The 20,349-nt window shown below is 33.5% G+C and overlaps 2 protein-coding genes across 2 annotated transcripts in view; both read right to left on the minus strand.

The window, feature by feature from the left end:
* Window positions 1-397: 397 nt before the first annotated feature.
* Window positions 398-5,911, minus strand: LOC111639680 (LHFPL tetraspan subfamily member 6 protein-like). The gene is made up of 2 exons (XM_023385601.1): window positions 5,175-5,911; window positions 398-909 (listed from the first exon to the last, which is right to left on the minus strand). The coding sequence occupies exons 1-2, from the start codon at window positions 5,626-5,628 to the stop codon at window positions 683-685; spliced, it is 681 nt and encodes a 226-aa protein (XP_023241369.1). The 5' UTR covers window positions 5,629-5,911; the 3' UTR covers window positions 398-682.
* A 12,137-nt stretch (window positions 5,912-18,048) lies between these two features.
* The window catches only part of LOC111639677 (T-box transcription factor TBX20-like), an 8,250-nt gene continuing 5,949 nt past the window's right edge, over window positions 18,049-20,349 (minus strand). The window contains exon 2 of the mRNA XM_023385597.1: window positions 18,049-18,401. Coding sequence (XP_023241365.1) covers window positions 18,049-18,401 — 353 coding nt within the window. The remainder of the gene's footprint in view (window positions 18,402-20,349) is intronic.

The following is a 20,349-nucleotide window of genomic DNA, read 5'->3' on the forward strand; positions in this document are numbered from 1 at the left end:
TCCACCTTCCTTGATAAATCGGGATTTCGCCCAGGGAATTCTTGCCTCTCGACCAGACACGAATCGCGCCCCATTGAATATTAACCAGAGACTGTCTCGCATAATTACGCCACTTACAATTATGCTTCCGCGCGCTCATTTATTTTTCTGCGAGTGTAAAAAAAGAAATAATTTTGAATTTAAATCTTATCGAGTATTTTAACTGTAAAGGTTAATCAAATACGCAGCTTCAATTAACTAAAAGCTAACCGATAAAGAAACAAATTTCTTATAAAGTTTTAGCGAAGTATAAAAAATAAAATAAGTATTTGATTATTATGAATTTCATTTATTTTTCGAATGTAAAAATATACAGTGTGGAATATTCGTAGATAATCGGTTGAAAAACAATTACACAGACCCTCGCACGAATGTAAAACGGCAGTAAAACTTCTTTTTAATTCCATGTAGCCGGAAGATGATTCCTCTGTTCTCTCGACCGGTGCTGCTTCTGACAATAAATAAGTCGATAAATTCAAAATTTTACACCTTCCAGTTCGATTCGGCGCCGACTAATTAATTCTTCTAAGCAAATAAGGTCACTTGTCAAGCTGAACTCAAACGCCTTAAAATGATCATCTACGCTTTTCCATTTTCTTTCGATGGATGAATCTCGGATGCGCGAAATCCGAACCGCGTGTTCTCATACCTGGGCCCAATAGCAGCGGCTATAAACGTTGTAACTAGAAAATCGGGCCAGAAAGGGGCAATAATATGCCAGAACGGTCCCGGTAATGGCCAGCATATAGGCCCACCCCAATCTACAAGAGTCGGGAAAATATAAGTCCGATCTGTGGCCGCAATGCATACGACCGAAGTGAGAAGTCAGTACTAAAGGATATAACAGAAGAGCCGCCGTCTGAAGACACACTGAAAAAGAAAAAAAAAACAAAGTAAATTTCACCAAAACAAAATTATCATAAATGACAATAAGAAGAAACAAAGTAGCGTGAGATGTCAGAAAAAAAATGGGACAGTTTTGTCACGTGCCCGAAATACAAAACAATTTACGTGACGAAGTAGCGGCCGGCCACGTGACATTTATAACAAATACGAAGGTCGGCAATCTCGATCCGTCAATCCGAAGTTAAAGCGGAGTTCGTGCAGCTCTCCTCACGAACACCGCTCTCTACTTCTCGTATGCTAATTACTTCCCGGCCTCCCAGTCAACAAGTCAGAAAAAATATCTCTACATTAATTTTAATAACGAGGCAGAAACGCATAACGGGGGAAATATATCCAGCTTCGGCATTTTTTTTTCTATTCGAAATCAAGTAATTTAGTATTAAAAAAGGAATTTATGTTATTTTTAAGTATGGAGGAAAAGGAAATTTCTCGATTTATAATCGAAGAAACACTAAAACGAGATGCGGGTTGCCACCTATCGAACTATCGGAACAAACAATAAAAAAAAAAAAGATAGTCTTTTGGAAAGAGGCGTCATTCCTCTGGTCACCTGACGCGTCCAACCGTTACTCCAGCGAAGAGGTGAAAAGAGTGGTCATAAAGCGGAGAGTTTTCTTGGCGCCATTAAAGGATGCGGTCGGTTCGTTCTTCACTTTTGTGCCTCGTAAATGAATCTTGTCGGCCTATTGTCCACCGTAGTTGCGTAATTTTTTTTCTCTATCTCTTTGTGCGTCATTTATGATCTCAAATTGCGTTCCGAGAGCGTTATAGCAGGGATAACGACCGGACGCTATACAAAGCCTCTTCCATTTGCCAAACATTTTTATCGGAAACATCAAAGGCCGCTTGCAGACGTTTGAATTTCGTCGAAGGCCGATCTGTCGTATGGCACGAAAGCGTCCATTTTCTCATCGTCTATCGCCCCGAAAGCGAGCGGGCGGCCATAAAGTGGCCGGAGGGCGGGCCGCGTTTAATGGGTTTGTTGCCCAGGCGTTTAAGCCCGGTTGACGTGTCAAAACACACCTCGGATGAAGTGCCGCGACACCGACAAGATTTACAGCTGGCAACACTTCGACGCCCGCTGTGTTTTTGTCGTTACCTTGGTTTCCACGTGAAACCCATGCTTTTTTTCATCCTGCAGAAAGCGAAGAGGTTACTTGAATTCCAAATCGCTTTTGGAGTGAGGCCAAGACATAGGTTAAAGTTGTACGATTTTGTTCCACGCAAAGTAGAATGGCAATGCTCATTCTTTTGTTCATTAATAATTATTTTCTGTAGTAACAGCTATTAATTATTTCTATTTGCATAAAAAATGTGGAGAATTATATAAATTTAAAATATACTAAACAACAAATGAATGACAGTCAATTTCTTCTGTTTACTTTCGAGCTCGATTAACTACGAGAATTTTACAAAATTTCACTTTTATATTAGAAACCCGATTACGTAAAGGCGATTTAAGATAAAATTCGACGAGAGAACCGCAGTATTTTCACTACTTTACTTCCTCCGTCTTTTGAATAATAGATGCTCTTAGTCCTTTCCCGACATTAATACCGAATAATTAAATGCCATGTTTTGCATTAACTTAGCAACATGCAGTCGCATAATTGCATTAAACGTCGTTATCAGCTGTACTTTTTCCATAGTTTGCTTCTCTCCTCTTTCGATGATTGATGCTCTTCTCTACTCGGTGAATGTTTAAAATTTGCAGAAGTCTCTCACTTGTTGAATAAACAACTCTTTGAAATTGAATTTCCTTTTGGCGAAGGTTAAAATTGTTGTATTTTGTTGGATCCGTTTAGGAGAAAAACTTGCGCTCGATAATCGGATTGATGGAAGAAGAAAAAATTGCAAATGGTTAAGAGAAATCTTTTTGTTCTTATTTCTTAAGTGGAAGCATTTAGGAAAATAGGATAGGATCGCGTGACCGAACTCAGATTTTATTTATTTCTTCTTCAATTAAAACTCGATTGCCCCTCTAACGTTGTAAATAAAATTGCAGCTGGTCCAACAATAGGATTAAGGTAAATTCGAGGCGTTTACAATAACTCGATTTTCTCATTAGTTTACAATAATATAAAAATATCAGAAAATAAAACAATTATATTTCGTTTATGTTAAATTAATTTAGGGCGAGGCGCAAATTTTATGATTCACGTGGGACATCAAAATCATTCCAAATGTAAAAGTTTAAAAGCTTTGCTGGTTGGTGTTAAGTTATGACCGGAAGTATCATGTTTGTCTTTGATCGAATCAGAATTTATGGGCATTTATGGGCACGAATTTTCGAGTTATTTTCTAGTATTTTTCTATCAGATTAATTAAGTAATTTAATTTTTAAATAATAGATAATTTGTTTGATAAGTTAATTGAAAAATAACTAAGTTAATCCAACAATCGAAAGTTAAGCAATAAGTAATAAAATACGCCGTTAAAACTTTATGATTAGTTTTGGATGCTTTTCTTGTTGACAACCTACTTTGCTAGTTCACCCGTTCCTCGGGGAACTAAAGTCTAAATTCGTTCTCTTGACGAGATCGATTTTGTTCGGCACTCGGAGTTACGCTCCTCTCTATATCGAAAATGCTGTGTTTACCTCTCTCCCTTATCATCTATTATACGATATTATTTATGATATAACCGTTTGACTATAAATGTTAATCAAATTTGCTATAACTTGTATGAAAATGTATAATTATCTATAACAATATGCCATTAAATAATTATTCGAAAAGTCTAGTTTAAGTGAATAACGAACAGAAAAAAATCTATTGTAAGTGTAAGCTTACGTAGTATATATTAAACGTGTTATAGGGTTCTGTCTGTTTTAATTATATTTGTAATATTTTTTCGCGTGTGACATATCGTAAGTTCAGATATTCAGACCTACTGTTTCTTAGTGAAAGTCATAGCCTCGATAAAAATTGTGGATCGTTATATGGCCGCGTCTACACGAATAAAGTATGCTGTTGAAATTTTCATGAAACTTCCGTATCTAGATTTAATTGCATCATAAATCATGGAGCCAGGCGTAAATGTAGTTTTCTGTTGGCCGAATTTCTGTTTCACTTTATCTTAAAATCTCAATTTCGAGGTTTTTGCATAGAATGGTGTAAAATTAAAAACATGGAAGAAAGAAGAGAATTTCAAGAAGTAGTTCGAAACTTTTCTAATTTATAAATAATTGTTTTTTTACTTTGCTAAGTCAAGTAGCTTCAGCCACAAAATATCCACAATAATAGCATAAAATAGTGTTAAATAATATTTTATTTTATACACATATTTCTGATTTAAAAAAAAAAATTGACTTTATAGGGCAACGTGTGAATGACGTATGTTTTCATTGTCATTTGTCAAACTGAAAACTAGGAAGTAATATAAACACGTAATAAGAAAGAAAGTCTTCGTGACTGGAACCGCCCCTCTTCTGCATCGAACAACCAAGCGAAAGAACTAATGGCAACGAAAATAATCCGGTAAAAAAGAAGTCTGCAACCAACTTATTTTATGCCAGGAAATCTGAAAATTTAAAGATAAGAAAATTCTATGCCAATTAGAGGAGAGGGAAGATCTCGCAACATTCTAGTACAAAGACTCCGAAGAATAAAAGAGAAAAAGAAAGCAGTTCGCGTGGAATGATTTATAAGTTCCGCAATTAATAAGTTTTTTCTTTGAATGTAGAAATGATGAAAAAGAAATTTAATAGCATCTGATTCGATTCAAAATTTAAAATTTTATTTAATTCGAAATTCGATTTTCGTATGTAAATATAATGAATATTTCTTCTTTTATCGTTTATATTTTGTGCTTATCTTTCGTTTTAATTAAAAACGTCAATTGCTTGAAGTACAGATCAATAAATTAAAAATGTGTATACTAAAATATTTGTAATACGAAGGACGAGAGAATTCCACGCAAAAATAAGACTGTAATTTTGGAATTACATTTTCTGTATTTATGTTCGAATGAAAATACCTTAAAATCTTTAAAAATATCGCTAGAAATTTAGCTTTTGTGATTTTCGAAAATAAAGGCCAAATTTTTATTTCTGTGGAATCTAAAATATTTCCTTTTCCTTAGATTTTCCGAAATTCGATAGAGCAAATTTCCCGCCGAAAGAGAATAAGGAACAGAAACCGCCTCTCCAGAAACGGTCGATCGGACTGCGACAAAAAAAAGTAAGAAATAAAAGTGAATGCGCCAGACGTTTTTGTTTACCTACGTACCTGCCGCTATCTGCACGTGTCCCATTAATACGATCAGCATTCTTCTCTTCCTTTGCTCCTTGGACCACAAAGAAGGGAAAGCCAGAAGTCCGCAACAGGTCAACATGATGCATCCGCAACCGTACAGTACGCAAGAAGCCTGCCAGGCAGTAGAAGGAAAGTAAGCAAAATCTCGGCTGGCTCCAAAGTTGTGGCAGGAAAATTGGCGAATTCTGGGATAAGGATCGCGATAGCACACTCCGAAAACGCCCAATACGTACACCACCGTGTCTCGGTCGTAACGCAATATCTGCCTGGTTTCTGCGTCCTGTTCTTGTCGGACGAACCACTCCGGTTGTAGAAAGGCTAAGACGCAGGTGACGGCCACTAAGGCCGACAGACAGGCCCAGACGACGGCCACGGGCCACGAGGTGCGATAGGCCACGACGTGGACGCGCACTTCGCCTCCCTTCATGACTCGGCACCCATGACGACTGCCGCAACAGTTTCGCGATCCTCCTCCTCCGCCCGCGCCTTCGTTCTGCGCAGATGGTTCTACTTTCCGCGGGGAAGAAGTCACCGGGATGGTTGGACTCCGTTCTTCAAAAGAAACGGGTCGTACGATTTCGATCGAACCAAGCAGTCTACGATTAATCTAGAGAGATGAACACTCGAGGCTAGTCTCGTCTCTAACCCAAGCGGGGTGAACGATCGGCAATCGTTTCGACCGGAATTAACACCGCTCTAGACAACCGGAACGAAATCGCGATAAACACATTGATCCGGAAGGGGCGGCAGCAAAGTTACGTTTCCTGGAGAAAACGAGGTCTCCTTCAACCACTCCACAACCTCTTATTGAAACTTACTTTTTCTGCTTCATCTGTGATTTAAGACTTTGACTGATTGAGTTGAATCTCTATTTTTAAAAAATAGAGATTCAACTCAATCAGTCAAAATCTTAAAAAAATTTTTTTAAATGCCTACGCATTCTCTTATTTAGTTTTAATTAATTTATTTTTAGAAAACACTAATTTAAACCGTTAATTAATACTCTCGTAGACCTCTAGTCAATAACTGGACCAGTAGGGTTACGAGAACCACTTAAGTTCTTCCTTAAGTTCTTCAGTTCCTTTTACTATTTTCTTTTTCATCTATTTTATTTTATGTTATTTCCAATATCATAAACTTGTCGAGATTCTTTCTTGTCACATAAATCTCTGTCGAAAATTTTAAAGAACCGATTTCAGCCTTTTATAATACTATAATCTCTGTAAATATCAGTTTTCTGTTAACTCTTGTCGAACCTTTAAATATAGGCTATAATATCGGAGCTTCTCCGCTCGTTTTCCTTGGAACCGGAAATCACCGAATTCCGGACTGAATGTCGAGTTCGGTGGTACTTCCGACCGGAACGCGTCGACAAATTCCGGCCGTGACGGATTCTTTGGTCGAGGAAGTGGACACACCTGCCGGCCATCGGACAGAAAAAAACATTCCGAATGGTTTCGTGACCGTTTAGCGTGACTGTTTGCCTTTCTTTTGTTAGCTGCGACGTGACAATCGTTAAAAAGGGCGTAGCTGTCACATGTCTAACGAGGATGTTTGCGTTTTAAGAATTTCATCCTAATTGTTTTACCTTCATCTTTTGGATAAATGCAAAAAACTTTAAAAACAGATAAATACACAATTAGAAACAAATTTTTGGAAGAAACCGAATAAGCATAATTATTTTAGGCCGGAATAAAGAAAAGACTGTAAATATCTCGTGGGACAGAATTAAAATTCTGAACATTACGACTCATAAATTGCGATAAATTATCCGAAACCGTTGGAACAGATGCCAACTCGACCGTGCGTTTGTAAACACCATTGAAAATCGAGACAATGAACTGAAATATGATATCAGCAATATCCGTTATTTCCATATCGAATATAATATAAACTTATATTCCGTTTCCCGTGTTTAGTACTTGATTTTTGTACTGTCCTATTAAATCGCGTGTCGAAGGCATGCCATAGAATAGTTTCACCAATCCGAAGTTGAAAAGCTGGAATCGGAAACGTTCATTTTTATCATTCCATTGAACACACTGAAAAGGAAAGAAAGATAGGAAAAGGGACAAGAGCCTCTATTTTTGTCCGAATCTGTTTATAATTAAATTAGTCAATTTAAACGGCGACGAAGAAAGAGAACGTCGGACGGTTAATGCGACCGCGGACAACAGGTCGAACGGTGAATCAGACAGAGGTATCCATCTCCATGTTAATGGAATGAACAGGGAGCTTAGGGGCATCCGGGGTGTACCGCAACGCGCGGGGATTATTAACAGTGACGTAGCTGCACGGGCACGTGCAGAAAAGGCGCCCGCCACGTCACTCACCTCGGAGGGTGACTAAGTAGGCCCACTAGGTATCGTAGTGTCGGAATGATTTAACCGAGAAGAAAAACCGTTATTGGTAATCGAAATGATGCAGCTTCGCTGGAATGTCACGTGGTGTTGACTCATTCTGTGCAGCTATTTACTGGGAATTAATGCCCTACGACAATCTTTTTCTTTCATACCATTGCCTGCTTCTTCTGTCCGGACGTTAAATGATACAAATCTTCGTAATCTCCTCCTATGATATACGCTCTCTTGATCTTCGCAGTTTATTAGGACGAGCTCATAAAACAAGGCTTTGACTAGAGTGATTCTTCTCCCTTAATACTCGAAGAAACAGTAACCTTATTAAGTTCAAGGAAGAGTTTGGAAGAACCGACAGGTGTTGGCATCATTTCCGGTCCGAACTTGAAAAGTTTTTGATGGTGGGACCATTATCTGGCCAGAAAAGATGGTAAACGCTTTTTCACCTGTGGATATTCTCAGATGGGAAATCCTAAACAATCTTTCTCCACCAAATTAAACCAACTTCAGTCAGTCCAGTGACAGCATTCCGAATTTTGCTTTTCACAATTTTCAATTTTTAAAATTCAGCAGAAAAGCCCGGGCTTATTCTTGATCCGAACGAAGATAATCTTCTCGATTGTTTTTGTGTAATTTGTTAAGCCATCCTGTCGTCCTTTATTTCAGATATAAGTGCGAATTTATTCAGAAAATGCCAACCTTCAATCAGATATTTTGTTACTGATTGTTGGATGTGATGGAAAGAGAAATTCGATCACATTCCTTTCCTAAACGACGAAAGATGATGGAAAACGTATCCTTTAATTAGAGAGACTTAGATAACAACCCGCTCGACCCTGCGATTGACTCAGCGTGAATCATTCTCGCGTCGTGATAACGTCGCGGGTCGCGCTTCATCTCGCCGGAATTGAATTTCCGGAGAAGATCGACCTCGAGAATTTCCGGATAGTTTTGTCCAGTATCCGAATTGCAGATGACCTTGCAAACTTGGAAACGCCAACGTTTTGTTTAGAGATTCCCTCTTTAATTGCGTTGGCGATCGATATCGGTTGGGTGTTGACTTAAGTTAATGGGAAGTCTCCTCATTTCAGTTCAAATAAATTTAGCGCCTCTCGGAATCGCGAACGGCAAACAAGTGTCTTTACCAGTTGCAAGATCGGCTCGATTTTACATTCCCTCTGCTCTTTACGATAATTAACGTAGCGAAGAAATTTCCATCTCGGCAAACTTTTAAATTAATCAAAATCGCGACACGTCACTGAAATTTTTGTCGTCTACCAGAAACGGAATTGAAATTTTTCTGATTCTCCTCGGGCTTTTAAACTTATCTTCGTTCTTTACTGCTGCCAACGAAAAACTAAAGCTGTAAAATTTATCAAACCCACTCCTATCTTTCCCAACCCTTTATCGCGAAGAAAAAGAGAAGAGGCGCGCCCGCTCCAGCCATTGTCAACCATTCTGCCTTCGGAGGCATCTATAATAAGGTTTGAGAGGGTATCTGTCACCTCGGGCTGTGCGGCCCGACCCGCACGATAAGAGGTATAAAAGACGGGCTGAATGAGAGCGAAAAGGCGGAAACAGGGTTCCGGTATAGCGATCTCGCGTTCTACTTCCCGATATGTTACCAAACCGAAGACGTTTGTTATCTAAAAGTTCGTCCAGCCGAAAACGCTTTGTTCTTTCGACTTTCTCTAAAACCCGACTTGCAATTTCTCTCCACTCCAGGATCGGTTTCAATCGTGATTTATCCACCGTTTTAATTGTTTCCGTCGAATGTGCCTGACTCACGTCTCATCCATATTAATGAGCACGCTTATCCTCGTCCGAGGGGACGTTCTTTCCGAAGCGACACCTGAATCACGCGTGACGTGGCAGAGGTGTAGAGGAACGCGGCGGGTCTGGCATCATCCGCGCGACTCGAATCCTCTGACTTTATTGGCTAATAAGATAGTTTCGTTAGAGAGACGGAGCAGAAAGGCCGAGTTATTCGACCGAAGAGAAGCGATAAAGCCGAAGGGACGTCTTAAATCCCTGTAAAATTTTACGAGGAACATCGATAGGAGTTTTATCAATTCCTGGAGGAGCGACGCCTTTATGTTCCCTTCTCCCGTGGCTCCTTAGATGTCGGGAAAAGCCACATGTACAGGTTTCTTCCCTTTGGACTTTCAAATGACTTTTGCTTCCGTCCTTTAATAGCTGCGTCAGCTGTTCTTCACACACGTAAAGATCGAGGTCGAAAACATGCTTTTTACTAAAGACCCCACCCAAATTTTCCAATTTACATTTCAAATTATATTTTACCAATACGATTTCGAATGGAAACGGACTTCGGGATACAATTTTTTCTGAGATAATTTTACACGTGACTACGAAAACCCGTAACCAAAAAAAGTGTAAGTTCGACAAAAGAAACCTCGGATCGATGAAGAAGTGAAATTGACCCATTTATCCACTTCTAATTGTCTACATAATGGATTTTATAACCAAAAAGTACTCCACTTTTCCGCCATAAAAGAAGCATTAACACCGAGCTGAGCCGACGACAGACAAATGCTCTTAATTAATTTACAACTCTATCCTCTCCTTTCATTAACCGATTCTCTAATCGCCAAATAATGCTCGGCCAACTTTCCTCCTAGTCTGAGAAGAGAAAAGTTTCTTCTACCTTCGGAAGAAGGCAATAGTCGAATAGAGAACCGCGGGATTTTGCTCACGTACACGATTTTAATCGTATCTCTACGAAAATTAATTTTGTCACAGGGCGCGACGAAGGCGTCGTCCGTCACCTTTCTGCACCCAGCTCCGGCGACGCGCGCGCCCTAATTTGACACGTGTCACGAAATCCGTTACTTTATAACCCGACACTTCAGATAAGCCTAATGACCGTCCGTCACGTGACCGACCGTCTCCATAGAAACCCAACGAAAAGGTTCCCGAAGCATTCAGACCGTAAAACACACGGTCATCTCCAATGAAATTTTTTAAACCACTTTTTTTGGGGAGAAATTTTAAGTATTCCGACGACGAAGATAAAGAAAAGCCACGGATTAACGAGAGGTAAAGCCGGCGCCCCCTTTTTTTTTATAATCGACGGCGGAAAACTTAAATGAAAGGAAGGGCGCATCTTCAATGAACCCGATCTGACCACGTGACTCAGAATAAGGCAGCAGGTGCGAAGCCCGCTATGAATCAGCTCATCTCTTTATCCGAGGCGACAAAAGTCATTGCAATTCGTCCATTTAATCGACTCCGTTAATGACTCAACCTCCTCCTAATTAATAATGGAGAGTGCCAAGGAGTTGATGCGCCGGTTGCTAAGAGAGATAAAAAGATTTTTCCGGAATATTTCCTATTGAAAATCATGATGTAAAAGGAGGGGAAAAATAATAATTTCTTTGCCACCTCTCACTCGTGCCGCCATCTGTTGATTAAACTCTCATCTACATCCCTCATTTGAATTGAATTATTATTTTGTAATTGTTCAAATAAGTTTAATGTAACCGTTGTATATTTATTGTAGAAATTAAAACATTACTTAAGCAAAATTAATACGCAGATAGTTTTAACTTGATTTCTTCGTTTAAACTTATATATTGATAATAATGCCAGGGTCTAACGAATTCTTAAAATATAAACGTGATTTCCATTATCATCTTCATTAATTAATTTCTTTATTTTTTTTTAATTTAAGAGTTTCATAAAAATAAATACTAATTTTACATATTTAAATCTATTTACGTCACACGAAATATCTTAAAATTCGATAAGTTTATGCATGATACGTGAACGACAAATAGACAATTATACTTCTAGGTCTACATATATGACCGAATTCTTGATTTATGAACTCGGTTACACTTGGAATGTTATAATATTCACATAACTCTTTCATCCATCCATATAATTCCTCCATCCATGCTGCATTTCTATAACTGAATAGCCCGTTATATCTGATACATTGACAATATAAATTCTGTACATCGTTCGAAGTAGGCACAATTCAGAAGAAAAAAAGGAAAATAGCAAACATTTTACTGAAAAAATTAATTCTAAAACTATAAATTATATTTATGTTTTTCCTTCTAAATAATAAAAAAAATAATTTATATTCATATTTTTAAGTACAGATCTAAATAGAAAATTATTTTGTATCAATAAAAGATTTGCATGTCTGATACTGGGATTCGAAATTAGAGATTTAAAAAATAACATACAAAACACAAATTCCTAAATAAATATCGATTAAAATGTTTTCGAATGAGTTAAATATCAATCTATAAATCCTGAAAAATTCAGAAATATTAAATCAAAATGTCACTACAAAATCCTTAACTATTAATTAAATAAACTGTAATGTCTCAATGGCAAAAAAATTTATGTCACCTTTATATTTATTCTTTAAGCGGAATTTAATCTCGAGTATCAGTAGCAGTTAATAGGAAAATGAAATGGTAAATCCATTGCTACTGCTGATTAAAGCGAACTTTCGATCGATATTCCCTATTGGGTTCTTTTCTATAATAAATGAGCCAAAAGCTATTTTTACTTTCCCGCCTTATTAAGCAGTTGATACAGATTGCATCTGCTAGACCATTCTCTTCATCGTTTTCTTTTTTTATCTATATGTAGCGTAGTTAATTAATCTGTAATTTGTTTCGGATTGAAACTACAAACTACTTTTCGAATGATTCTCTACAAACTGTTTGGATAGTAACTTTTTCATAAAACTACTGCATTAGTAGTAAATAATCTCTGAGTTTGTTCTACTCCTTCTTCTGTATGGATTTTAGAATGTTTTTTTGGATTTATCTGTATTTTATAAACTAAGGATGTTATAAATTTCGGATGTTACATATTTATTAAATAAACATTAAAATTTTTCTATAAATTTAAAGTGAAATTTATTTGAGAAAATGAATTGGAAATATGGGATTTTTTAAATANTTTAAGAGTTTCATAAAAATAAATACTAATTTTACATATTTAAATCTATTTATGTCACACGAAATATCTTAAAATTCGATAAGTTTATGCATGATACGTGAACGACAAATAGACAATTATACTTCTAGGTCTACATATATGACCGAATTCTTGATTTATGAACTCGGTTACACTTGGAATGTTATAATATTCACATAACTCTTTCATCCATCCATATAATTCCTCCATCCATGCTGCATTTCTATAACTGAATAGCCCGTTATATCTGATACATTGACAATATAAATTCTGTACATCGTTCGAAGTAGGCACAATTCAGAAGAAAAAAAGGAAAATAGCAAACATTTTACTGAAAAAATTAATTCTAAAACTATAAATTATATTTATGTTTTTCCTTCTAAATAATAAAAAAAATAATTTATATTCATATTTTTAAGTACAGATCTAAATAGAAAATTATTTTGTATCAATAAAAGATTTGCATGTCTGATACTGGGATTCGAAATTAGAGATTTAAAAAATAACATACAAAACACAAATTCCTAAATAAATATCGATTAAAATGTTTTCGAATGAGTTAAATATCAATCTATAAATCCTGAAAAATTCAGAAATATTAAATCAAAATGTCACTACAAAATCCTTAACTATTAATTAAATAAACTGTAATGTCTCAATGGCAAAAAAATTTATGTCACCTTTATATTTATTCTTTAAGCGGAATTTAATCTCGAGTATCAGTAGCAGTTAATAGGAAAATGAAATGGTAAATCCATTGCTACTGCTGATTAAAGCGAACTTTCGATCGATATTCCCTATTGGGTTCTTTTCTATAATAAATGAGCCAAAAGCTATTTTTACTTTCCCGCCTTATTAAGCAGTTGATACAGATTGCATCTGCTAGACCATTCTCTTCATCGTTTTCTTTTTTTATCTATATGTAGCGTAGTTAATTAATCTGTAATTTGTTTCGGATTGAAACTACAAACTACTTTTCGAATGATTCTCTACAAACTGTTTGGATAGTAACTTTTTCATAAAACTACTGCATTAGTAGTAAATAATCTCTGAGTTTGTTCTACTCCTTCTTCTGTATGGATTTTAGAATGTTTTTTTGGATTTATCTGTATTTTATAAACTAAGGATGTTATAAATTTCGGATGTTACATATTTATTAAATAAACATTAAAATTTTTCTATAAATTTAAAGTGAAATTTATTTGAGAAAATGAATTGGAAATATGGGATTTTTTAAATATATATAGCCTATATTAGAAATGATAATGTGTAGATCTATTTTTAGTTATTTTACCCTATTGTAGCGGCATTCCTCTTTCTCATGCAAATGATCTCTCCCGCTTTTCGCAAATTATTCGGAAGTTTCATCTCTCAACTTTCGCTCTCACTAGCTAATCGTCTCATTTTCCGGAATAGATCCAGCAATAAGATTTATTCACTAGTTCCTCGTTTGTATTGATAATTAATGAGAATATTAATTAGGGAAGAAGCAGATCAAAGGAAATGAGCTATGTCGATTTTCAATACTAGTCGCTTCCTCCTGTTCGCTATTAAATATAACAGATGTAAAAGCAACTTTCTAATTATATTCATCGTCCTTTAAAGCTAAAGTCTATTCCATTTAAATTTTTCATAATTAACTGAAAGATATTTTTATGAACTAAAACTAAAGTATATAATCTTAGCTAATAAGTTAATTTACTTTTTAGCTATTTCCAAATAATTTATAAAATTAATAATTATGATAACTAAATGAATCAAGAATTAAGAACAAAATTCCTTGAAGAGTTAATTTAAGAAAAACACAATGTTTAAAGTATGATTTGAAATGTAGATTCATTAATAAAATAATTTTAAAGAAAAGAAAAAAAAAAAAACAAATAAAATACTTGTCGCCATTTTAATATCATTTTGATTATTATAATACAATAATTAATTTCATTTATTTCGATTTAAAATATTAAAATAGATACTTGCTAATCCGGTTATTCCTTGAACAGAGGGCCGGATTACCTAGTGTGTAGAGGCATAAAGCTAGCCTGAAGGTGATGGATGATGTGACCTATTACCTCTCCCTTCGGTACTGATTTTTTTAAAGCTGTACTGTTTTCGTTCTTGTGAAATTGTGTACAATGATGTAGTAATTATGAATTTAATTTACGTGTGTTCCGCTTATTTTACTTTGACTCACATTTTTATAGTTCAAATTATTCTCCAATGTGAGTGATTTATTGTCTGAATTGAGTATATTTTTTCACAATATGTGTCAGTGCATACGATGAGAGACAATAGACAAGATTTTCGATTTTATGTTATCGATTTTATTAAATGATTACATCGATACACAAGCCTTTACAACAGAAAATTGAATCAATAGTCTTATTATTGTGTGATTTTAAAAATCGACTTATTTTTACCATTTTTTATTTTATTTTTTCTCGCAAATGACTGATTATTAACAGTGGCTCCTTATCATATGCACTGACACGTATAAAAATTCTGCTTAAAAATGCACAGGAAATATGTGAGATCATTAACAGATAAAATATCCTGCAAAATTCTGTTGTATAGCTTATAATTTAATATTTATAATCTATTGGTTCAGCTGAGAATATTTAATTGAAATTCTTTCTATAAAAATACATTCGTGAGAGAGTCCATTAATTGTTTAAAATCACGCACGGATTGTTACTATCGTGACGAGTCAGGTGTTAACAAGGAAGCAAGATATCGTCACGAATATTGCTTTTATCTGAAAGTTCATTAAAGAAGTTGTTCTGGCAGCGAGTAAATCAGTTGTGGACATGAAATGTTCACATATATCACTGAAATAAGGGTAGAAATGTAGCTATGACCTCTATCTAAGACGTAGTTTTCCTAACCTCTCCTCTGACCCTTTACGATCTCAATCTTTCCCCCTAAAAGGTCTTGAGTATGCTACGGTTTCTACAGTAAAACGGCTTTAGAATTTCATAATTTAGTTTTTATAAGTGTTGTATTATGTTGTTAGAAGATTAAATTAGCAAAAATCAGATTTTAAATTTCATTATTTACAAAAAATATATATTAATTAATTGATTATATGCTAGTAAATTAAATCATTTTTAGGAGACATGGTTAATTAGTTAAAGAATTATTTAATTTATAAATAAAAGTTGCAGGTTTATTTTTTTAAATATTATTAATTTCTCTCTATAACATGTGAATTCTTTTAATAAATTGAAGAAAGTTTTATCTTAATTCTATAAGCTGATATTAATAAAATTTATACCCTACAAATAATTGATTAATTAAATGTTTGCTTTCTTTACTCGTACACAGCTTTATTTATTGTTAAGCACCCATGTATTGTACTGTACAGTACTGTATTGTATACATCTACGTCTACTTTATGCTAGTTTTATGTTTTATTCGCCTCTCAGCTTTTAAAAACTAAAATTTAACTTTCAAATCTTTAAAATTAAACATCAAAATCGAATAACTTTACTATAAAATTTTAATTTTTAAATAAACTCAAGGAAATCAAATTAATTAGTATAAAAGATTTAAAGTTATAACAACTTTTTAAATTCTGTATAATTAAGCTAATTTTAAATAATTCTAATGAAACTTAATTTAAAAAGTATGCTAACTGAAGGTTTATATAATACATAAACTTAAATTAATATGTCGATTTAGCCTATAATAATTTTAACGATAATAAAACTAATTTTTTGGCACCAATTAAAATAATAAACTTCTAATTACTGTACTGTAAATTCGTTTAAATAATAATATTTATTTAAAGAATTTTAAAAAGTATAAGCCTATATTTATTTATAAATGATAAAAATTAAGTATTAAAAATAAATTCTAAGCTAATTTTATATAAATAATTCTATATAAATATTGCAAAACCGAAAAACTAAGTAGCCTAAACTGCGTATAATTCATATATAATTAATTCAAAATTAAATCTGTTATTTATAAATAGTTTTTAAATTATCAGTTTTTATTATAATTTTACAATTTATATAATATATTTAAATTGAATATTTAGTCTTAAAAATTATCTTTTAGATCAAACATATCCATTTTTCTTTCAAAATTTTCAATAATTTCTTTATTATAATGACATTTTCTATTTAGGATTTGTTGATTATAGAATGCATTCGAGTAAAAAAAAATACACGAAAAAAACCAGGAAAATATATATATATATAAATAATAAAACAAAGGGTCAATTCTCCGAATGGTAAATTTATAAAACGAGGCTTTAGATTGTCTTTATCCTAAAGTTAAACGAGATAAAAAGAGCGACATTGATTGCATTTGTCGAGTCAATCTCGTAACAAGTTCAATGATCTGTGATGGTTGATCAGAGAAAGAAACCTTGATCACGTTCACACACGTGATGATCTCGTGACAAATCGCACGCGACTCTTTAGGTTTCAACCACATTAATCAATACAGTCGGACATGTCGAGTATATTTGTGGGAAGAAGCCATTTGTTGAAAGTTACTATCGTTAACAACCTAAAATTTTTAATGTATGTTATATTTTGACTAGTGAAATTTTTGAAATTGTCACGTTACTTCCAGCACATCGACATTTATTATTTATTTATTTATTTTTTTTAAATCTTTATGCATAAATTAATAATTTGCTTAATTACTTGTATTGTTTATGAATTTTTATTTTAAAATTTTCTATCCAGAAGGATTTAGTTACGTGATTCAATAGGATAATATAGCGATGATAATATATTAAAGCATTGTTTTATTTATTTTATATTTAAATAAATATAAATAAATTGTAAGAATTACTTCGAAAGTTCAAGTTAATGTTTAAAATAGTTTCGGTGTTTAGAAGATATTTAAATGGCGGATTTCTTATTTAGTCCTTCGTATATTCTCTTATCTAATTATAAATTTAGAGGGTTATAGACTTATAGTAACGAATAGTTCTGTCCTTTTCCACGAGGGGGCGTAGATCGGCACTGTCAACATCTCGTCAAATCCGTAACGAACTGGATGATTGTCGTTGGTTACAGGCCCATTCATACTAATGGTCCCTTTGTTATAGTGGAAGTGCCTGATGTCGCTATGGAGATTTGCTTCGATTTGTAGTAATGTTTACGCATGTTACGAGAATAATATCTACGAATTATCATCGATTTATCGGATATTTGGTTTAAAAAAAAATTAGCACTGATAAATGTAAGGAACCACCATCGTGTGCGAGCGAATACTTGACTAACTTATATAACATAAATATGCGTTGTTTCATCAAAATATTACTTGATATTAATAAAATTTTTAAAATTTTAATAAAAGTTTCCTTATATTTTCCTAAATGTTAAATTGCCAAATACGAAATTCTCAATTTAGCGTCATTAATTGTTAAAAATGAAGGATTTATATATTGATTTTACTCGCAATGAAGTCTTTTTTTTTTTAATTAAATTTACTAATTTTTTTGGTAAGTCGAGAGCGATTCTATAAATATTAAATGTGTTAATTATACGATTATTTTAAAATTAGATTAATTATAAATGATAGTACCTTCCCGTTTTAGTGATGATCATTTCTGTACCCAATTCGTGGAATTTCTCCCACAGGTCTTTAGTTTCCAATTGCGCGTCGATTCTCATTAGTTGCTCGCAGTTGCACTTTCCGACCATTTTCGGATTGTCGGGAGTGTCCTTTCCGTGGTCGGATTTGGAATCTGTGCCCTGTTCGCCATCGGAACAGGCACCCGTCGTCGAAATGTCTGACGGTTTGGGTGACTCATCATCTGAAGGTGAACTACGATCGCTTTTCTCCGTCTGTAGAATGCATTTCGAGTTAGCCACAGCCTCTAGCAACTGACCGGGACTCGTGGTTCTTTCTACCAGTTTCTCTAAAAATAGATAAAAATAACTTTTTAAGTATGACGTCAATACTGATAGAATTTCTTACAAGAAATCGTATAAAGTTTAGCCCTATTATCTTTTAACAGAAAGCCAAAATCGATTTTTGTTCTTTGCCTATCCTTTGTTTTTTATTCTCAATGATAATAATATTTAATTTATTAAATCTTCTGATCTGAACGTGTTGTCCTTTTCTATAATAATAATAATTTGATGATAAACTTAATTACTTTTTTATGTAAGAATTATTGCGAATTAAAGTTTCTTTTATGGAACTATTATGCTAATATTTGAAGGGAAAAACAATATCGAATTAGCCTAAATACTTCGGATATAAATTAATTTTATAAATAGTTATAAAATGCATCTTTCAAGTTATTATTAATATACGGATAGACTTTATTTATTTATCAAGTTTTAATGATTTGAATGGCGTGTTCCGATTAAAGTATGTTACCAGTATATTAACTTTAAAGAATGTTTCGTAAAAATTCAAACGATCCCTCATAATAAAAAGGCTTTTGTTGTGGAATAAATAAGTTCGTTTACAATTTCTGCTTAAATTATGAAGTTCCTATGTTAAAATTTAATAAAATCTTCAACAAAACTTAAAATTTAAAATAATTATGGAATCGCTTATGTGCTAGATTTGATCCGATGTAACGGAAGGTTACGATAATAACCAAGATTATCGATAAAATTTTAAATAATTAAAGTAGTCTAAAATCACATTTTGCTCATTTATCAAAGAATATCCTATCATTATTCACTACAGTTAGTTTATTATTAGTCTTTTCATCAAGATTTATAGATATTTAAACTTTATTATGTTTTTCAAATTGGTTTCGGTACGGATTAATTTAGGAAAAATATATTAAAAATCAAATCTATAAATGTTAAAAGCATCATTTAAGATTTAAACGAAGCACCTGCTTAAAAAGAAAATCAGAATGAAGTTTAATAGAGAGTTAGTGGATAGGCTCTTAGCTGCTTGATTTGTGTGTGAAAAATTATCTAGGCCTTGTTATTATAATTAAAAATAAATTTACTGTGTGACTAGACTTAAGTAGGAAACAAATCTTAAGGAAAAATTTTAATTAATTATTGTGACTCCTAAGAAAAATTGATATCTATTAGCTTAGCTTATTTCCATGAAGGAGTAAAGAAGAACTTAATGTCGTTAAGAATAATTATAAACGAACAAAGAACAATTAAAACATTAAATCAAATAAAGTTGACTATTGGAACTTCGTAAATGAGGCGATTCGATTCAAAACAAAGTGGACAAATAATTATGCAAATCAAGTTATTCAAAACAATGGAATTATGTAAAAAGTAGATAGACCTGGGGTTCAAGTTGCAAACTCAATAAATAAAAGTTATGCCTTTTAGGGTATAAAGCATTGCTTTTATTATCCCTAATTTCGCGGATGGCTGGATAAATCCACTCATCGCTCGTCTGCATCTCTTATTTGATGCACAAATCACGATTTTTGATCATAATTATCATCATTTAAAATACTCGAGAGATCTGGAGCAGAACATCTACACGTAATCCCTTCCTTATTTCATTTATAATTAAATTAATTTTCGCTTCCCATTTTCTGTTTTGTCTCGACCCTTTGTAAAGTTTGGTTATTTTCTAAAATAAACCACAAGAAATTAATAAATTATCGTTAAAAAATGGTTATAATTAGAGTAAATTCGTATGCAGAACGACCAAAAAGCACCAATTATTATTTGCCTTTGTAACTAATTTGTTACTTAGACCCTAGATAAAAATTTGTTAGTCGTTATATTAATAATCATAAATTATAGACTAGATTTAAGTTTATGGATGTACTACAATAGATCCATATATATTAAATCTAACAAACATTATGCCATAATAGTTTTGAAAGAATAAGGTCAAATTTTAATTAAGGCTATCAATCAACA

Source organism: Centruroides sculpturatus, unplaced genomic scaffold, assembly GCF_000671375.1.
Source record: "Centruroides sculpturatus isolate CEXI.00-Female unplaced genomic scaffold, Cexi_2.0 scaffold1374, whole genome shotgun sequence".
Taxonomy (NCBI): domain Eukaryota; kingdom Metazoa; phylum Arthropoda; class Arachnida; order Scorpiones; family Buthidae; genus Centruroides; species Centruroides sculpturatus.